Genomic DNA, 20,431 nt, shown 5'->3' with positions numbered 1-20,431 from the left:
TGATTGGAATGAAACAGGTTTGCACCAAAGAACTATTTATTGGTAGCTATGTTTATTTCTTTAACTGGACTATTATAATTTGAAGGAGCGCCATACTGCTGTTTCAGAAGGGGAGAAAAATTAACTGTAATTTTTGCCCAGTGAAAACGATTCTTGTTAGGAAAAGGTTATTGTCCAGAAGCCATTTCTCTAACATCTCCCAGGTGTATTTGGTGAATAGATTCAAAAGTCCTCCATGAGTGTTTACTATAGACTACATACATTTGTACACAATTCTTCACTATACAAAGAATTCCCATTCTATGTGTGAAAACACAGAATAGAACGCTTGCCACGTTTGTCTGCAAAATCCAACTTTAACCATCCATAACTTCTAAGATGAACAAAAACATGATTCTCAAACACATTTTTTATGCTTATTATACATAAACATGTTTAATACTTACAAATCAGAGGTACTACCATGGGCACCAGGTTTGCTGCCAGCTATGCAAACCTATTTATAAGTAAGTATGAGGATGAGCTCTGTTATGTTCGTATTATTGCTACCAATAAATATTGTCAACTGTGATTATTGTGGGTTCCAATGCACAAAGAGATTTAATAGCAAAAGATAGCAGCATTACAGCAAACCATGATGATGCATTAGAAGGTATAACAATATACAGGAACGTATATCCGAATACATTACGCAAACACCTCCTGGGCCCAGGTCAAGATTCAGTCTTGTAGAGCAATTTAAATAAATGGTGATGATGATGATGATGATACTGGCCCAGGGGCTTTTTTATATATAGTTTGAGTTAACATAAACAGTGATGATGTCATGAATATACACAGATAACATTAAAAAAGTACTTCATTGGTCCAGGGTTAACGATGTTCCAGTAGACTGCTGGTCATAGGTCAGTTCATTTAATCTCTCTCCAAAGGAGGGGCTTCTTACTACAACTGTTGTCTTCATGTCTTCCCACCGAAAAAAACTGTTTAAACTGACCCATAAACAAAGTGCTTTGGAGTATTATCATCATCATCATCATTTATTTATATAGCGCCACTAATTCCACAGCGCTGTACAGAGAACTCATTCACATCAGTCCCTGCCCCATTGGAGCTTACAGTCTATATTCCCCTAATATAGACACACACTCACACACAGACAGAGAGGGAGAGACTAGGGTCAAATTTGATAGCAGCCAATTAACCTACCAGTATGTTTTTGGAGTATTAATATCACACAATTCATAGCTTGCGATCGCAATTTGCCATCACTTCCCTATTAACACCGGATGTCAGATAGTAAAATATAGATTAATATGAGACCAAACTCCACACATTTCTGTGGACCTGAACCATAGTTACCTTTACTGTAATATTATCTATATATAAATAATCTCAAATACATTTACTAATAAATGAATGTGGATTGGAACTTTATTAAATGTGTATTATTTACAAAATGTAAGTGTGAATGTAAGTGTGTGTTGTTTACCTGTGCGATAGCGCTATTAACCCTATTATGATGTAGCGTACTAATCGCAATGGCACTGTAAAACAATATTAATCAATCCAGCCTACTTCATTCAATTATTTGACTTCCATAGCTCATAAGGACCTAGCACAGCTATGGAGCTAAATTGGACCTATGAGAAGATAAAATGAAAACATCCATTTCATTTGACAAAGAGATGAATAATTTTTTCTTAATTTCATGAATTACCACATTGATAACCCAGACTCACTAGCAAATACAGTAACACAACAATAGTTGTTAGATTTAGAAATAACACATGCAAAACAACAAGATAGAAACCAAAACTTACCGTAAACATGTAGCTGTGAATAGCTATATCCTCGCCACTAATAATCACCAGTTAAATTGGTTGTCAAATATCCCCACAGGTCAGTCCCACATGTCAGCTTAAGAAAAAACTGTTCAGAATTACATATAGAACAGAAGGATAACAACTTAAAAAACAGTTTATAGAAAAATTGTAGCTAAAATACTGATAAAAAGGGCATTCGAAGAAACAGGAAATTGAGTAGAGATGAACTCCTACCATATAAAGAGAAGATTAATGACAGGAAGAGAGGGCGCCATAACTTTATCACAGGCTGTAACAACTCATCAGGTAAAAAAAAAATCCTTAAAAGACACTGGAACATTCTCTTACAAATCTCTGCCAAAACACCCTGATTCATGAAAGCTGTAGATATTAAATCCAAATTAGTTAAGAATCATCATCATCAACATTTATTTATATAGCGCCAGCATATTCTGGAGCGCTTTACAATTGGGGGCAAACATTAATAAAACAATACTGGGTAGTACATACAGATAGAGAGGTAAGAGGGCCCTGCTCGCAAGCTTACAATCTATAGGACAATGGGAGCTTAAAACACAAGGGCATGTGCTACATAATATTGCATATTGGACCAGCTAAAATACAAGGGTAAAAAGTATTGAGCGGGCTGCATGATCAGTCACACATCAATGTTGGTCAGAGGGTTGATGTCTTGTGTTAGCTGTGTAGAGGGTGATAATAGGGTAGCCTAGGGAGATTAAGATGGTGGTTGAGGAATATCATAAGCATGTCTGAAGAGGTGAGTTTTCTGAAAACGCTTGAAGGTTTGGAGACTAGGGGAAAGTCTTACTCTGCGAGGGAGGGAATTCCACAGAGTGGGTGCAGCCCGAAAAAAGTCCTGTAACCAGGAAAGTGATGAGAGTGGAAGAGAGACGCAGATCTTGTGCAGAGCGGAGGTGTTAAGTCGGGAGATATTTTGAGACAAGTGAGGAGATATATGTCGATGCAATTTTGTTGACGGCCTTGTATGTTAATAGACATAAAACAGATATAGAGGCGCTAGTAATTACTTGATTAAAAAATTATTGACATTTATTGTTATAAACATACACCAGGAACATATATTCCCTAAATAGGAATTTTAACAAAAAGGCTCCTATACCTTGGGTAGAGCAGGTAAAAAAATCACAGCACTATCAGCTATGAGCACTCGGACAGTAATTTGAAATGACAACCAATATTAATAAAAGTCAATAAACTCCATAGATGAATTGAATGAAAGTGGGGATGACACAACTTGTTAGGAACTCATATAGTGTAGAGTATCATGTTAGACTCTTGCTGAAATACATGTCCAGATGGTATAGCAAACACCATATATGAGTTCTCACAATGCCGTTTATGCAATGGTATAATTTATCAAACCGGCATCATCTCCGCATGAGAGACCACCAGGGAAAGAAACACAATATCAATGGTTTGAAAAGAAAAAAGGGGGCAGTGCACCCTTGATCTTAATACAAGCTGGATCTCTTCTGGTGAAATTTGATACAATTAGATCACCATCTTCAGTAAAAGAAGAGCGCTTAGTATAGTCAATGTAGCAAACTGCAGTTTGGAAATGTTCTTTTGAAAAGAAGAAACTCACTTTTCGTAGCGTGGTTTTGATCTCTCACCCTCTAGAGTGTCCTCAGACGGTTATTGCGGCTCACTGAAGCTTAGCGTAATATAACCTCAAAGTTTCATCTTCCAGAGCGTCCTCAGACGATTGTTGGAAATAGATGCAAAAAACTTTGAATGGAAAAGCCGTTGTTTCGTCCGTCAGTCCGCATGAGATACAAACAAACCAGATATCCGCTAGTGAGATCCCCGGGGTCTCTAGATTTTCAAGAAAAACTTTCAAAGTTATAAGTGTAAAAGCTTGACGCGTTTCTCGACAGATGTCGTTTCATCAGAAGCAGGATACCAATCCGGGAAGAACAGAGGTTTTTAAACCCTTGTAAATGTCCAAAGGATTAATTGATTGTCATTAGTTCCAGGTGATCATCAGGCTACTCATTGTTTCACCTGTTAATGGGCTGTATGCAAATTCTTACACACAGCATGATATCATCACATAAGGTCTCTGTTTGAACAATACACAAAACATATATAGCAAGTGACCGTGAATGTCTCATCCAATTAATGAATAGTGCATAGCATAGATGCATTAGAAGTATCCAGTGTTATATTTAACAAGAGACATATATATATATATAAAAAAATTTTGATAGAACAAACCAAGTGTAGGCCGTGCCGACCCATCTACCAATAGTTATAAAAAACATTTTCTATTGTAGATGTTTACACCAATACTGTTATAAATCTTAAATGCAATAAATGACTCTCTAATTGCATAAATAAATAAACTAGTTGCATGATAATAAATCCCTCTCTCCTATATTGTATAAAACAATTACTATGGTTCAGAATACTTAAAAAATATATTTAAAACAACTTATATAAATATAAACTTAAAAAATGCAGGCTCTCACAGGTGCCTATGTTAAACATTCCCTCTGGTATGAGAGGTCTCCCATCCATAGTCAAGCCTAACTCTGTTCTGCTTAGCTATAGAGTGGATCCTCATATCACCTCCCCTCACCAAACTCTGAACAGATAAAGAGAATTGCACTAATCAAATTCTTATAGAGTGAAGAACAAAGACATTTTGTTAAACTAAATCATAAATTGTTTAACTCAATAGAGTCATTCAGACCATTAGGTGAAAGCGTTCTTAGCTTAAAAATCCAGTATGCCTCACGTCTGCATAAGAGATTAAATCTATCTCCTCCTCTGTTTGTTATATTCACCTGCTCTATTGCTTTTACCAGGAGACCTGATAATCTCGTGCCTTGACACTGATTAATAGGAGCAGAAAGAGGGTGTGATCTATTGTTTCTCAATATATTGCGGTGATGTTCTCTAAATCGGGTGCCTAATGTTCTTATAGTACGACCAATGTATTGTTTGCCGCATTTGCAGTTAATGGCATAAACTACAAAAATAGATTGACAGTCTAAGGTTTTCTCTATGGGGAATTTTTCCCCTGATGTAAATGAGGTAAAGTCAACCACTTTATGGTCTGCATATACACATGCCACACATTTTGGTTTCCCACATTTGAAGAAACCATTTCCTCTACTAAGCCATCTCTCTGCATGGGATAACTTAACTGGTACATGAACTTTAGTTCCTCCCCTATAAAAACTGGGGGCTAATCTCTCTTTAAGATTTCTTGACCTTCTGAAAACTGTCATTTCATTCTTCTTGATCATGTGGCCAATATGATCATCAAGCTCCAAAAGGGACGCATTCTTGTTAATAATCTGTTTGATCTGTTTAGCACAATTGTTATATTGAGTTACAAAGACCAGAGACTTATCTTTTGGTGTTAGTTTTGTTGAATCCTTCAAAAGTTCTATCCATTTTCAAAACTTCATCATAAGCTTTGTCTAGAACATAGCTCGGATAGCCCAATTCTACAAATGATTTATATAATTTCTCTATATGGATTTCAAATTCTTCTTGTCTTGAGCAATTTCTCTTTATTCTCAAGAATTGTCCCTTGGGGATATTAATTTTCCATGGCCTGTAATGGCTGCTAGAAAAATGTAAGTAATTGCGAGTGTCCACCTCCTTCATAAAATTTTCAGTCACAATTATATCTTGATGTATACTTAAAGCCACGTCAAGAAAGTGAATTCTAGAGTGATGATGTTCACTAGTAAATTTCAAACCAAAAGAATTACAATTAAGATGGGTCACAAAATTGGAGATCGAATGTTCATCTCCATCCCAGATGAAGAACATATCATCTATATAGCGCCCATAAAGGACCAGGTTCGCCCCAAATGGCGAATCCCAAACATGGGACTGCTCAAACATACCCATGTAGAGATTCGCATAACTCGGGGCGAACCTGGTCCCCATCGCCGTCCCGAGGATCTGAAGATAGTAATTGGAGTCAAAAATGAAATAATTGTGATTTAAAATAAATTTTATTGCCAACTGTATAAAATCACTCAAACGTGTATCTAGATGTTGTTGTTTATCAAGAAAAGCTTTAACGGCATTCAGGCCCTGACTATGCGGAATATTGGAATACAGAGATGTTACGTCGCAGGTGAGAAAATAATAAGTGGGTTTCCAAATGATCCCCTGAATCATACGTAGAAAGCTAGTAGTGTCCTTAATATGTGACTTAAGGGTAGAGACAATGGGCTGTAGATATGAGTCTACAAAAGACGAAAGGTTACTTGTTAAAGACCCTATTCCTGATATTATCGGTCTTCCAGGTGGATTAATCAGGGTCTTATGGATTTTGGGCAGATGGTAATAAGTCGCAACCACCGGATAAGGGTTGTAAATAAAGCCCATAATGTCCTTCGAAATTGTGCCCTCATTCAGGGCATCCTCTAATAGATTTTTCAACATTAGTTGGTATGCCATAGTCGGGTCATTTTTAAGTTTTACATAGGAATTCGGGTCCTCCAATTGTCTCATAGCTTCTCTATGATATTCTAATTTATCTTGTATAACCAGCCCTCCCCCTTTATCAGCAGGTTTAATTATGATACTTTGATCAGTCATCAGATAGTTAAGGGTTTTCCTCTCACAAGGAGACAAATTGTCTTTTCTTCTCTCATTGTTAGATTTTTCATTGTACAAATAATATTAGGGCGCTAGATAGGACCTATAAGATAATTACAGCTGCCCCTGAATGCTAGGATGCAAAACCTAGACCAAAAAACAAATAGACATAAAACAGATATAGAGGCGCTAGTAATTACTTGATTAAAAAATTATTGACATTTATTGTTATAAACATACACCAGGAACATATATTCCCTAAATAGGGATTTTAACAAAAAGGCTCCTATACCTTGGGTAGAGCAGGTAAAAAATCACAGCACTATCAGCTATGAGCATTGTATGTTAATAGAAGAATTTTATATTGGATTCATTGAAATACAGGCAACCAATGTAGAGACTGACAGAGTGGCTCAGCAGAGGAAGAACGGTTTGCAAGGAAAATCAATCTAGTCGCTGTGTGCAAAATAGATTGTAGGGGTTCAAGTCTGACTTTGGGAAGACCAGTAAGGAGGGAATTGCAATAGTCGATGCGGGAGATGATGAGTGCATGAATTAATGTTTTTGCAGTGTCTTGTGTGAGATATGTGCGTATTCTGGAAATGTTCTTTAGATGTATGTAACATGATTTAGATATAGAGTCGATGTGGGGAATAAATGATAATTGTGAGTCAAGGATTACACCTAGGCAACGAGCTTGCGGGGTGGGATTTATAGTCATATTATCAACAGAAATAGAAATGTCAGGCAGGAAATTTCTGTTTTTGGGTGGGAATATTATTAATTCAGTTTTTGAAAGATTGAGTTTGAGTTGGCGAGAAGACATCCAAGATGAAATGGCAGAAAGACAGTCAGTTACACTGGACAACACAGATGGTGAAAGATCAGGAGAGGATAGGTAGATTTGTGTATCATCCACATAGAGATGATACTGAAATCCATCGGAGCTTATTAGTTTTCCAAGAGAAGTGGTGTAGATAGAGAATAGCAGAGGACCTAGGACTGAGCCTTGTGGTCTCCAACTGATAAAGGAAGCGGAGCAGAGATGGATCCAGAGAAATTAACACTGAAAGAGCGATTAGATAGGTAGGATGAGAACCAGGATAGGACAGTGCCTTCAAGACCTAGGGATTGTAGCGTTTGTATGAGGAGAGAGTGGTCAACAGTGTCAAATGCAGCAGAGAGATCCAGGAGAATTAGAATAGTGTAATGCCCTCATTTTTTGCTTTGATCAAATCATTGACAACCTTAGTTAGCGCAGTCTCTGTGGAGTGTTGAGAACGAAAGCCTGACTGAAGAGAATCCAGTAGGTTGTTTGCTGTAAAAAAGTGTGTGAGGCGAGTGTAGGCAATTCCCTCGAGAAGCTTGGAGGGGCATGGGAGATGGGAGCTGAGAGATGGGGCGGTAATTTGAGAGAGAGTTTGGGTCAGAATTTTGTTTTTTAGAAATGGGAGTAAATCACTTCATGCTTGAATAGTGATGGAAAAATACCAGTAGAAAGAGATAGATTGCAGATTTTAGTTAGATCGGGAATGAGCACAGGAGACAGGGACCTACTAATTTGGGAGGGAATGGGATCAAGAGGACAGGAGGTAGAGTAGGAAGATGAGAAGAGAGTAGAAACTTCCTCGTCATTTGTGGTATCAAATGAAGAGAGAGTGTCAGAGGGTGCTACAAAGGAATTGAGCCGATTGCTTGTCGAGGGAGATGATACCATTTTAAGTCTGATATTATCTATTTTGTCCTTGAAATAGGAAGCAAGATCCTGGGCACTGATGGTAGTCGGAGGATTTGGGGTGGGAGGATTAAGAAGAGATTTAAATGTGTTAAAAAGGTGTTTGGGGTTAGAAGCCTGAGCATAGCTGAGAGATTGGAACTATGTTTGTTTTGCAGTGCCTAGAGAGTTTCTGTAACAGTGGTATATACCAGTATATGTGAGGAAATCATTAGAGACACAAGATTTACGCCAGCGACGTTCTGCTTTACGAGAAAGTTTTTGTAGAGTTCGTGTTACTTTAGTGTGCCACGGTTGGCAACGAAGTCTACGCGGAGTATGTAGTGTCGCTGGAGCCACTTGTCCAAGGGCAGTTGCTAGGATTTGGTGAAAATGGGGTACTACCCCATTGTTTCAGAATCATCTGAAACCATGGGAATTGATTCAAACATCAATCAAACCACCCAAAACATAGTAACATGGTAATATGAAAAAAGACACAAGTCCATCAAGTTCAACCTATTTGAATCTCCTGCGATCCCTCACTTGTATTTGAAATTGATCCAAGCGCAAAACTGTTTCAATTGTGAAAATCCCCCCTGATTCATCCGCTGCAAATCAGGGAAAAATAAAAATACAATTCCAATCACTACATCACTCATCAGTGACAGGATCCACATATGAGGTGAGAGATTTCTTAACATAAAACATGTAGGAAGTAGTTTCCCTACTAGAATGTCCCTGTCGCATTCAATACGTGGGAGGACAATCAGACCTTTACAGATACATGTAAAGGTAAACCCCTGTGTTTTGGTTTTGGATTTCGGTTTTGGATCTTGATCAACTTCGTGTTTTGATGTTGGTTTTGGCAAAATTGCCTTTACGTGTTTTGGTTTTGGTTTTAGATCTGTATTTTTTAGAAAAGTTGCTAAAATATGCTAAAATCACATAATGTTCTTTTTTTTGTTCCTACAGTATTATTAACTTCTATAACACTAATTTCAAGTCATTTTCAGTCACTTTGACCACCTCACAGATCACAATATTACTTTCATACACTTTCGGACAAAGACTGCAGCGAGCTGGCTGGATGCTAAGCAACAGAGCAACGGCACAAACACATGGCAGTTCATAACACATCTAGGAAACATTGCCACACAGCAGTGGCAGAAAAAAATGAAAAGTGTTGCAACATGGCATTGTCCTTGGGTCCTCCCAGCCACCATTATGTTGGATCTTAAAAAGGACATGCACACTTTAACAAACCAAGCACTTCAGCGACAAGGAGTGCCACTTTTGTGGCTGAAGTGCCGATTTGTTTTGGCCCCCACAAAACAAGCTAACAATGGGCTTAAGGCAGCTAAGTTAACAGTGCTGTCAATAAACCCTAAGACTGCAGCAAGCTGTCTGGTTGCTCTTTTGATTAGTAACGACACAAACATATGGCAGTTCATAGCACATTTAGGAAACATTGCCACACAGCAGTGGCAGAAAGGAAAAGTGGTGCAACATGGAATTGTCCTTCGGAACTCCCACCCATTCTTATGTTGGATTTACATAATATGATTGATGGGCAGCAGAGTAGACGAGGTTATAAAGTCACAATATAATGACATCAACAGTATTATTAGGGCATCAATGCAATGTAGACAGTATTTATTAGGTTGACAATTCAAATGTTGACAGTATTATCCCTATTTCTAACCTGACAATATCCGTAGACCTGTCCGTATCCCTAGACCTGTCCCTATCCCTAGACTTGTCCCTATTCCTAGACCTGTCCCTAGACCTGTCCTTAACCATATCTTTAGCCCTATAATAATATTTCCACATTTGAATAGTCTACCTAATCATACCGTGCACCATGTAAATTGACAACCTAATAATACTGTTGAAACCTGAATTGTTGACTGTTACACAAGCTGATAGACCAAGTCCAAAAATGTCAAACAGTGCAAGATGGAATTGTCCTTGGGCCCTCCCAACCACCCTAATGTTGGATCTTAAATAGGACATGCACACTTTTACAAACCAAGCACTTCAGTTACAAGGAGTGTCACTTTTGTGGCTGAAATGCTTGGTTTGTTTGGGCCCCCACAAAACAAGCTAACAATGAGCTTAAGGCACCTAAGATAACTGTGCTTTTAATAAACTCTACAGTGGCAAGATGTTGTCTCATCCTCACCCTCATCAGTGTATGCATCCTCCTCACACAATATAAATTCATCCCCGCTAGAACCCACCATTACAGAAGTCTCTGTACTTTGATGTAATTAGCATTAAAGGCCTTCCTCATGGAAGTTGTAGCTCATGTTGATGAACATCATCTTTTCCACATTTTGAGGAAGTAGCTTCTTTATGGGTACACTATCAGAATGGTCAGGATTACACATAGAACTCGCGGATAGACTCTCCTCAGGGATTTGTGTCATTTCTGAATGTGAACATACATTTTCCTCTAATGCCTTACTGTTTTCTTCCAGCTTGGCTTTCACACGTAAAAATATTTGGGCACTACTTTTGGAGTCAGAATGACAAGTTCTTGCATTGTTATGACTGACCTTACAGGAAGATGGCTCACTGACAGTTGCAGAACTAGCACTCATAGAGAAAGGGGAAGACCTCCTTCTTTCCTTGCCACTGCGTGTGTAGATTGGCATGTTGCCAATTTTATTTTTTTCAGCACTTAACTTTGCCTTAATTACAGGTATGTTTTCTTTACCAAGGTAAAAGTTGTTTTTTTACATTTTTTCCCCTGACTTAAAAACGCTATGCCATTTAACATAGGCTTTAGCAGATGACGTAGAGGAATTACTATCATCATGACTGGTGCCAGCAGCTGCTTGGTGCTCCTGGTCTTCTTTAAACTGATGTGAATCCATTTTGATAACACAATGTTACTGTAGACTTTAAATAATATTACCAGCCCCATTATTAGAATTTCAGTTTCAGCACTGAACACTGCCATCTCTCCTGTTTCTGTGTGAGCTATAACTCTATAAAATGGCAATGTAGACTTTGAAGAACACTGCCAGCCCTCCTCTATCTGTATAAGCTGTGAAGCTGTCCAACTGCACTGGAGACTGCCAACAACCCTGCTACCCCTTCTGTGCCTCTCTGTGAAATGGCGCTGGAGTTCCATGGAGGGCGGTATTTATAGAATCCAAGTCCGATGACGCAACAATGATGTTTTGCCTTGTTTTCAATTCCGAGGGCGCGTGAAAGTAACGATTGGATTGGCGAAGTTTGGGTGGGCTTAAGCATCTCTACATATAGGGGAAATCAGGAATATCAAAATAGGAATTGAACGACATAGTTTCTGAAACTATTAGAAATAAGTATGCATCAAGTTTAAAATTCATGGCACAAAAAAGAGGACAAAAAATGTGGAGAAGTTGTAATTTCTTAAAATTCATCAATCACACAAAAATAATATAATACAATTCTCTTTATACTATTTCTATGTTATTCATATATACACTGCACAGTACCACTTCTCTTTATGCTATTTCAATGTTATACATATATACACTGCACAGTAGCACTTCTCTTTATGCTATTTCTATGTTATACATATATACACTGCACAGTAGCACTTCTCTTTATGCTATTTCTATGTTATACATATATACACTGCACAGTACCACTTCTCTTTATGCTATTTCAATGTTATACATATATACACTGCACAGTAGCACTTCTCTTTATGCTATTTCTATGTTATACATATATACACTGCACAGTACCACTTCTCTTTATGCTATTTCTATGTTATACATATATACACTGCACAATACCACTTCTCTTTATACTATTTCTATGTTATACATATATACACTGCACAATACCACTTCTCTTTATACTATTTCTATGTTATACATATATACACTGCACAGTACCACTTCTCTTTATACTATTTCTATGTTATACATATATACACTGCACAATACCACTTCTCTTTATACTATTTCTATGTTATACATATATACACTGCACAGTACCACTTCTCTTTATACTATTTCTATGTTATACATATATACACTGCACAGTACCACTTCTCTTTATGCTATTTCTATGTTATACATATATACACTGCACAGTACCACTTCTCTTTATGCTATTTCTATGTTATACATATATACACTGCACAGTACCACTTCTCTTTATGCTATTTCTATGTTATACATATATACACTGCACAATACCACTTCTCTTTATGCTATTTCTATGTTATACATATATACACTGCACAGTACCACTTCTCTTTATACTATTTCTATGTTATACATATATACACTGCACAATACCACTTCTCTTTATACTATTTCTATGTTATACATATATACACTGCACAGTACCACTTCTCTTTATACTATTTCTATGTTATACATATATACACTGCACAGTACCACTTCTCTTTATGCTATTTCTATGTTATACATATATACACTGCACAGTACCACTTCTCTTTATGCTATTTCTATGTTATACATATATACACTGCACAGTACCACTTCTCTTTATGCTATTTCTATGTTATACATATATACACTGCACAATACCACTTCTCTTTATGTCATTCTCATGCTGTACATTTGGGAAAATTTCCCCTAGCTATGCACCGCCAAAAGTCACGGAAGCCCAGCTGTGGCCATGTTTTCAAGAAAGAAAGAAAGTTAAACTTAAACTTAAAATATTAAAATAATAATTACTGGGGTTTTTAGGAATAAGTCCTGTTTAGAGTCAAATTTCCAAGAAACCAATAACAAAACCAACAAGTGGAAACAGTGGATCAAATGCCTCTCAGTAGCTGCATCTTTACCAGGTGTTATTAGAGTAGGTCTTACTCTCTGTGACTCAACAAAACTTATTTATAAACAATTTAACTATAAAAAATTGCCTGTTGACGGTTTATTGCAAAAAGTTTGTGTTTGTTTTGTTTTTGTTTTGTTTCAAAATCAAACATTTGGAAACCTGCCCTCTAGAAATCCTGCATATGCCCCTGACCAACTCCTCCTATCATGCACTGTTCAGAATCCCAGTCACCATATCAGTAAAACAGCCTACAGCCATATCATGCTAAGAGTGCCCAACCCCATCCACACTTACAAGTGTACAGGGCTGGGACTGGTGAGTACCTTGGAGCACCTGGTGTACATACCTTTGATTTAATAGGGACATAACTCACTTGAGTGTATCAATAGCGGACTATAACCCTACAGCCTGGCATAGGGGAGAAACCTTCCAAATTATGTATTGAAGGTACCCAACAGAATCCAGAATCAGTCATCCTTGGCTGAAAAGATAATATTGACATATATTTGAAATATTACACCAGTTAATGTTATTTAATGAGTATAAGTATGACGCACATACACTATATTGTGCTATCCCGTGAATCGTTAAGGGATAGAATCAATCATATTGAACACACACCCAAGTTACGGATGAAATACCTCTAGAGAGAAATCAGTGAACGTTCGCTCACTATTAGTAAACTTTACATCACAGACCCTAGATGCATGTAAATCAGGCCTAGAAAGCCTATAGATACAAAATATTTATGGATAAGGACCAAAAAGGATAATAAGATCAACAAAGAAGGACCTGGAGTTTGACCTCATTCACAACATTGCCAGGAGACCTTCACTGCTAATATCAGTTTGAATAATATAGATTTAGATGTTCACTTCCATCGTAACCCAATCTGATCTATATGTTTTCCATTTGCATTATGGTTTTAGGTTAACCTGTTACATCCATATGCATTTCATATTCACCCTTCAAAATGACAAGTTCCTTTTTTCATACAGTTTACTTTTTACATAATTAGTCATAAATACATAGCAGGTTCACAAATTAAATTCATAAATAAATAAATATATATATATATATATTGTGGCAAGAACCCGCTACTGCTGACTCACACGCGAACAACTTCTTCTTTTTATGCAGCTTTATTGTCAGGATGGTTTAACATGTATTTGATACCATATGAATTTCATAGCACATATGGAGACCCTAAACGCTAGCTAGACATAGACAATCTCTCTCCAGACCATCCAGCTTCCCCAGCGTTGGTCTCCCTGCACAAATGACACAATCAAGCTTTTATACATGATACTCCTCCCCCAGCCTTAGCATGATGGGCAGATGACACACCCACCTTCTCTTTAAAAGGAAACGCCCATCACTGGCTCTGTTTGCACTAACAGACACACCCTGTCTGTTTGCTGAGAGGAAATCATGTAAGTTAACAAAACTTTAAACTACACATAAGTTTTTACCTGGTTTAATCTCAACCTAGGTGCATAACTGTGCCAATGCATTATTCTGTTTGTATACTTTCTCTGCATCTTGTCAGATAAATGCCTCCCTTTGTTACAATATATATATATATATATATATATATATATATATATATATAATCAGAGTGCTAATTAATTGAACATAAACACAATCACAGGTACACATGTGTGGAGAGACGTGAATATGTATGAGCAGCACAGTGGCCTAGTGGTTAGCACTTCTGCCTCACAGCACTGGGGTCATGAGTTTGATTCCTGACCATGGCCTTATCTGTGTGGAGTTTGTATGTTCTCCCTGTGTGTGCGTGGGTTTTCTCCGGGTGCTCCGGTTTCCTCCCACACTCCAAAAACATACTAGTAGGTTAATTGACCCTAGTATTTCTGTGTGTATGTTAGGGAATTTAGACTGTAGACTGTCTCTCTGTCTGTCTGTGTGTATGTCTTTGTTAGGGAATTTAGACTGTAAGCTCCAATGGGGTAGGGACTGATGTGAGTTCTCTGTACAGCGCTGCGGAATTAGTGGCGCTATATAAATAACTGATGATGATTATGACAATTGCAATGAGTTTTACAATTTATATGTGAATGATGTATGTATTATGTATGTGTATATGTACACAGAGGGTATTTAGAAACCAGTTTATGTACCCAAATTGTGATAGAGGCACGTAGGTTGGTACTTAAAGGGCAATATGCTGTTAATCCTCTAGTTTATGAACTTTATTTTTTGAATGGACTCTATTAGTAGTAAGGGATCACCCATCTGGGGACCTTCAAACACGCAGATTAAAACTGAAATGATTGTTCTGCTTGCAACATATCTAACGATCCACCCACAACATATAATGACCCACCGGTGTAAGCTGTTTAAGGAAGATTACAAGATCCATAGTGCACACACGATATTGCTGTGAAGAAGTTACAACCACTCTGTGGCAAAACGCGTTGGGTTCTTTTGGTACTAAGAAACCACTTCACGCTGGAACTTGTAGCCTTGTGTTCCAGGCTGGAACACATACGTATTAAGTCTACAGATGCTGCTGACCATCCACAGACTATAAGAGTTATATTGTAGATAAGTAAGTTGTTGGGGTATCATGTGCATAGTATAAAGTATTATTATTTTAGTAAACTCCTTATTCCATCCCTCTGATTTTTTATTTTTCACACACTAAATGCATCCATTCCCACCAAGGGGTCTATGTATTATACTGCAATGTACCATTGAAATGAAGAAAACAGCAGTTTTCTCTGTAAAATGACAATTGCAAAATGTATCAAATGTTTCTCCTGCCCTAACCCACTTACTGTTTCTTAACACTGTCCCCATAGCATCACTGGATCCGTCACAATGGAAGTGCTGTGCGCATACACATAGCAGGTCCTCCTTTCACTGACAGCGCTAGGCTTCTGGTAATCAGGAATTATAGTTTGCACCAGAGTGGTCACAGTAGCCCCGGCATGGTGCCTTTCAGCAGTACTTATATACACATCACTGCGATTTGCAGCCATGTATATTTTCTGGCACCGCATTATATTAGTACATAGACCCTAAGTGCTTTAGCATGAGAGACTGTTATAACATCACTGAACAAGACTCCTTTCAGCATTGACATGAGTAACCAGCCAGAGACTTTATCCGAAGGAGATTCAAGGTACTGACCCAATTTGGGGAATTTGCAAAACAAATGTGACTGATAAAAGAGGCAAGTTACATCCAACAACATTGTGACTTCTTCCATTTCCCCCTTTTCTCCACATTTTGGGGCATTACACTGAATCAAAATATTTTAAGCTATAAATGGTGCAAGAGATATTCTATTACAGCTAAGACACTAATGTTTTAAACAACAGATACATTGTAAATTGTTTTAGAGTTGTGTTTATCCTTTGAGTAACTGTTAAATTTATCTTGAGTTGACAAGCTTTGTACATAAGTGTGTGATACTGCTGTGTAGTAATAGATTTATATTGCATAAAATGACATCATTTTTGTTTTCTGGGACATCACAGGATAACAGTGCAGAGATGCTCGGGCAGCACATCATCCGGAGGGCGGGGAGGAGGATGAGGAGGTGGGCGAGGACGAGGAGGAGGGTGAGGACGAGGAGGCAGAGTATGAAGGAAAAGGAGGAGGAGGAGGACGAGGAGGAAGAGTATGAAGGAAAAGGAGGAGGAGGAGGAAGACGAGGGCGATGAGGATGATGAGGAGGCGGAACAGACCAAAAATCTGGTTGAGCCCTCAGAGGAAGTATTAGTGGAGGAGAGGTCAGCAGTCTTCTGAGGGTGAGGAGGAGCCGGGGCCATCAGGCTCAAGAGAGAGAGGGAGGAGGGGCCACTTGAGGACCTTGAAGAGGGGCACAGAAAACAAAGTGCTGTGGCCAAAGGTGCCACATATGTTTTGTATAGATGTCATAACACTGAGGTCCTTAGATGATTCCATGTTGACAGAGGCTCTTGATGGTGTAAGCTTTAACTTCATGTAGGTTTGCTGAATATTTTCATATGTTCGTTTTTTTAGCCATACCTCTGCCAAATCTACTTGCTAACAGCAACAAGTGTTGCAGACATGGCAATTTTTAGCAAATGTCACTCCTATGCAATATGTACGAGACATTAAAAGATCCCCCAAAAATGGGCAAAATCCAACCCCCATTATATATGATGATGTATGTAGGGTGCAATGATGTAATAAGGGATACATTCTTATTTAATTTTATTACATATATTTATGTCTGTAAAGCTAGTATGTTTTTTTCAAAATGTATGTTGATACAAGTGCATTACGATTGATATAGCATAATTTATATTTAGTTATATCTACACCAGGCAAAGAAAGTATTTATCTATACTGTGTCTGCAACAGTATCTGAACTGAATTAAGAACTATTTTATTCTTAACACACTATATGCTGTTGAGTAAATTTGTTTGAGACTTTAATTGCTAGCTTTCTATTGTTGGAGGTTATTTGGGGTTGATTGAAGTCACTGATCACATGTGTTTGTTACTCATACATAATCAATGTGTAGTAACTGCAAGTCAGTGTGGCTGTAATGCTAATGTGTTTTATTTACAAGCATTTTATAGTTGATATATCATAATTCAGAGTTAAACAGGAGTTGAATAGAAGGAGAGCACTGTACCTGATATAACTGCTACAGAACAAAATCCAACACTCTCCAGTGAGTTCTGTTACCCTTCACCTTAAGTACCTGCTTTGTACACTAACTGGACACTACCTACTGACCTGTTAGCATGATCACTGCTGAACTATTGAACTCCTGAACAAGCCTTGTCTCTCATTTCATTTTGCAGTATGTCCACTCTTTCATACATATGTATTACGATGTTATTTATCTGTGGTTCAACGTACCTGTGGCCGCATTATCTTACTGCTTTCCATGCCACATCTTCCCCTCATCCCTCCTATCCTACCTCTCCTCCCTTGTTCCCCATCCTCTATGCCCAATATCCCTATATACTTCTACGTACCCTATAACCACTTTAGCCCACCCTGGCACTTTGACCATTTAACCTACACCTCCTCTGCTACACACCTGGACCACTAAGTTTAATGTCCCATTAGCTCCTGTTGTCTCTTATTACCCTCTTACTCTACAATGTAAGCTCTCACCCGCAGGGTCCTCTACCATATGTCTCATGTGTGTCCACTCCCCGTCACTCATTTATCTCTGTCATGTCCTATGGTGAATTATTTCTGAATAATATCCGATTTGTTCTCTAATTGCATCCATGCATTTATTGTTCTGTTCTGTCCCATGTACATGTTATGATGTTTACTGTTTTCGTGTATGTCCTATCTGTACCATTATGTCAGATGCTACGGAATCTGTGACACCAGACCAGTAAATGATGATGACAATAATAATAAAATTTCTATTTTCTACAGATACATAAGTTGAGGAATTGCCCACATCAGCATCGTCATTGAGCGTATTTGGAGGGCATGCGGTCAGAACTTGCAAGAATGGAAAATTGATCATTTGAAATAATATTGTGACTTATTTAAAGATAGTATTTACTGTGATTTTTTTGCCACAATAAAACTTTTACAGATTTTTGTAATTTAATACAAAATGTGTAATAATAAGTTATATTTTATTCATCTAATGTGTTTGTTTGTGTGCTAGTTTATAGTGTTCTTTATTTAACTTGAGTATGAACACATATCCGTATTTATTATGTATTTGACATATCTTATTGGTGCAGGTTTGTCAGACATCTTCTACACTTATCTTAGGGTCCCGTTGCCCAGTGTCACTCAGGTGTCGGTTCTTCTGCTGCTTCATAGGCTCCAGCGATGGATCTCTCTCCTCTATGACTACGCTTTGGACTCTGATTTGGCACCTTGCAAGTCCACTCATATACCAGACTCTGGATTGGTTGACCTGGCTTATTGGATCATGTGATTCTAAATGACCACTTCTCTCCATCATGACAGAAGGCAGGTCATAGAGCCACGAGCTCCCAGCAGAGAAGACCTTATCACCATGTGTTAGTCTTTGTGAGAACCGGGGTGACTTGTTAGACTTAGCACCTCCGTCCTACTAGAACAAATTCTGACTGATTGATGTATTCTGCCCTTACTGGAAATTGTTTTGACAAGTAATAAAGAGGATCCTGTTCAGCAATTTATGTTAGTCTGCTAGTTTTTCTGATTTAGGAGTATGACCCACAGAGGCCATGGCCTGGACAGGTCTCCATCCATAGAAGTCTTTCAAATTCACATCTCTTAAGACAACATCTGAGTCTCCTTTTGTAGGTCACCTCCTTTAGCAGAAAGCTCTCTGGACACAGACATAGACTCATTCACTCTCTGACCACCACAGAGAAGGCAACAGGACTCTTACATAAGACATTATGGGCTGTGGTAATATTTGACCACGAGGGATTACAGGGCCGGTGCTAGGGTCCACGGCGCCCTAGGCATATTTAAAAAAGCGGCGCTCCCCCCCGCGCAAAAATCGCCGCCCCCCCCCCGCAAAAATCGCCGCCCTCCTCCCTCCTCTCCTTACCTTGTCTCACCACCGCCGCCTCTCTGCTCCGTCTCCTCCCCTCCAATCACTGACACTAGTAAGTGGAGGGGAGGGGAGGAGACGGAGCAGAGAGGCGGCGGTGGTGACAAAATAGCCTCTTCCCCCCCTCCCCGTCCATCTGATGCTGTGCGGCGGCCGTGACAGGTATGGTCAGCGGTCGCCGCACAGTTTTAAAGTATTTTAGAATTCTGTGGCGCCCTCCAGAGCCCGGTGCCCTAGGCAAGTGCCTAACCTTGCCTAATGGGAGCGCCGGGCCTGATTATATAATGGTTACATATGTAAACAAGATATTAAATAGTAAACAGAGATTGTGTTGCACAGTGTTTTATGTTAGATTGTGATGAACTGTGTTTAGTGGTAAAGTGTTTTAGATGTTACTGTCACACTTCTGGTATCACAGATGGAATCCAATAACCAGGTAGTTCTAAAGGAAACAGAATTTATTGAAAATTAGTTTTCTATTTTGCACATAAGTTAAATACTGACAGTTTTTTCATGTAACACACAAATAACACCTTTAAATATCAGTGTACTAATAAGCTATCAAGTATTTGTGTGCTACATGAAAAAACAGTCAGTATTTAACTTATGTGCAAAATAGAAACTAATTTTCAACCTTTAACATTGTAACATGGTTTTGTCCAGGAGACTGAAGTAAGACATTTCTTGCCTAAGTTCCTTAATTATTCAGGCCCTCTGTTATTATGTGTAAAAACTGTTATTGAAAATACCTATTGTTAATAAGAATACATATTATCTTAAATGAGACTTGGTTGAAAATCTTTCTTGATATGATTATCATTATTCCCTCTATTATACTGTGTGCATCAGAGAAAATTGAGCAGAAATTGAAACAGAACTTAGTTTAAACTATGAACTACCCTTTGTGAGTGGTAATTAATGAGAGGTAATGA

At 38.2% G+C, this 20,431-nt stretch overlaps 1 protein-coding gene across 1 annotated transcript in view; it reads left to right on the top strand.

The window, feature by feature from the left end:
- Positions 1-5,603: 5,603 nt before the first annotated feature.
- The window catches only part of LOC142160649 (uncharacterized), a 33,494-nt gene continuing 18,666 nt past the window's right edge, over positions 5,604-20,431 (top strand). The window contains 2 exon segments of the mRNA XM_075215510.1: positions 5,604-5,801; positions 5,886-5,970. Of these exon segments, the coding sequence (XP_075071611.1) occupies positions 5,604-5,801; positions 5,886-5,970 (283 nt within the window).

The sequence above is a fragment of the Mixophyes fleayi genome, chromosome 6, assembly GCF_038048845.1.
Source record: "Mixophyes fleayi isolate aMixFle1 chromosome 6, aMixFle1.hap1, whole genome shotgun sequence".
Taxonomy (NCBI): domain Eukaryota; kingdom Metazoa; phylum Chordata; class Amphibia; order Anura; family Limnodynastidae; genus Mixophyes; species Mixophyes fleayi.
The sequence above is the reverse complement of the archived record's forward strand: the minus strand, read 5'-3'. Positions and strand labels throughout refer to the sequence as shown.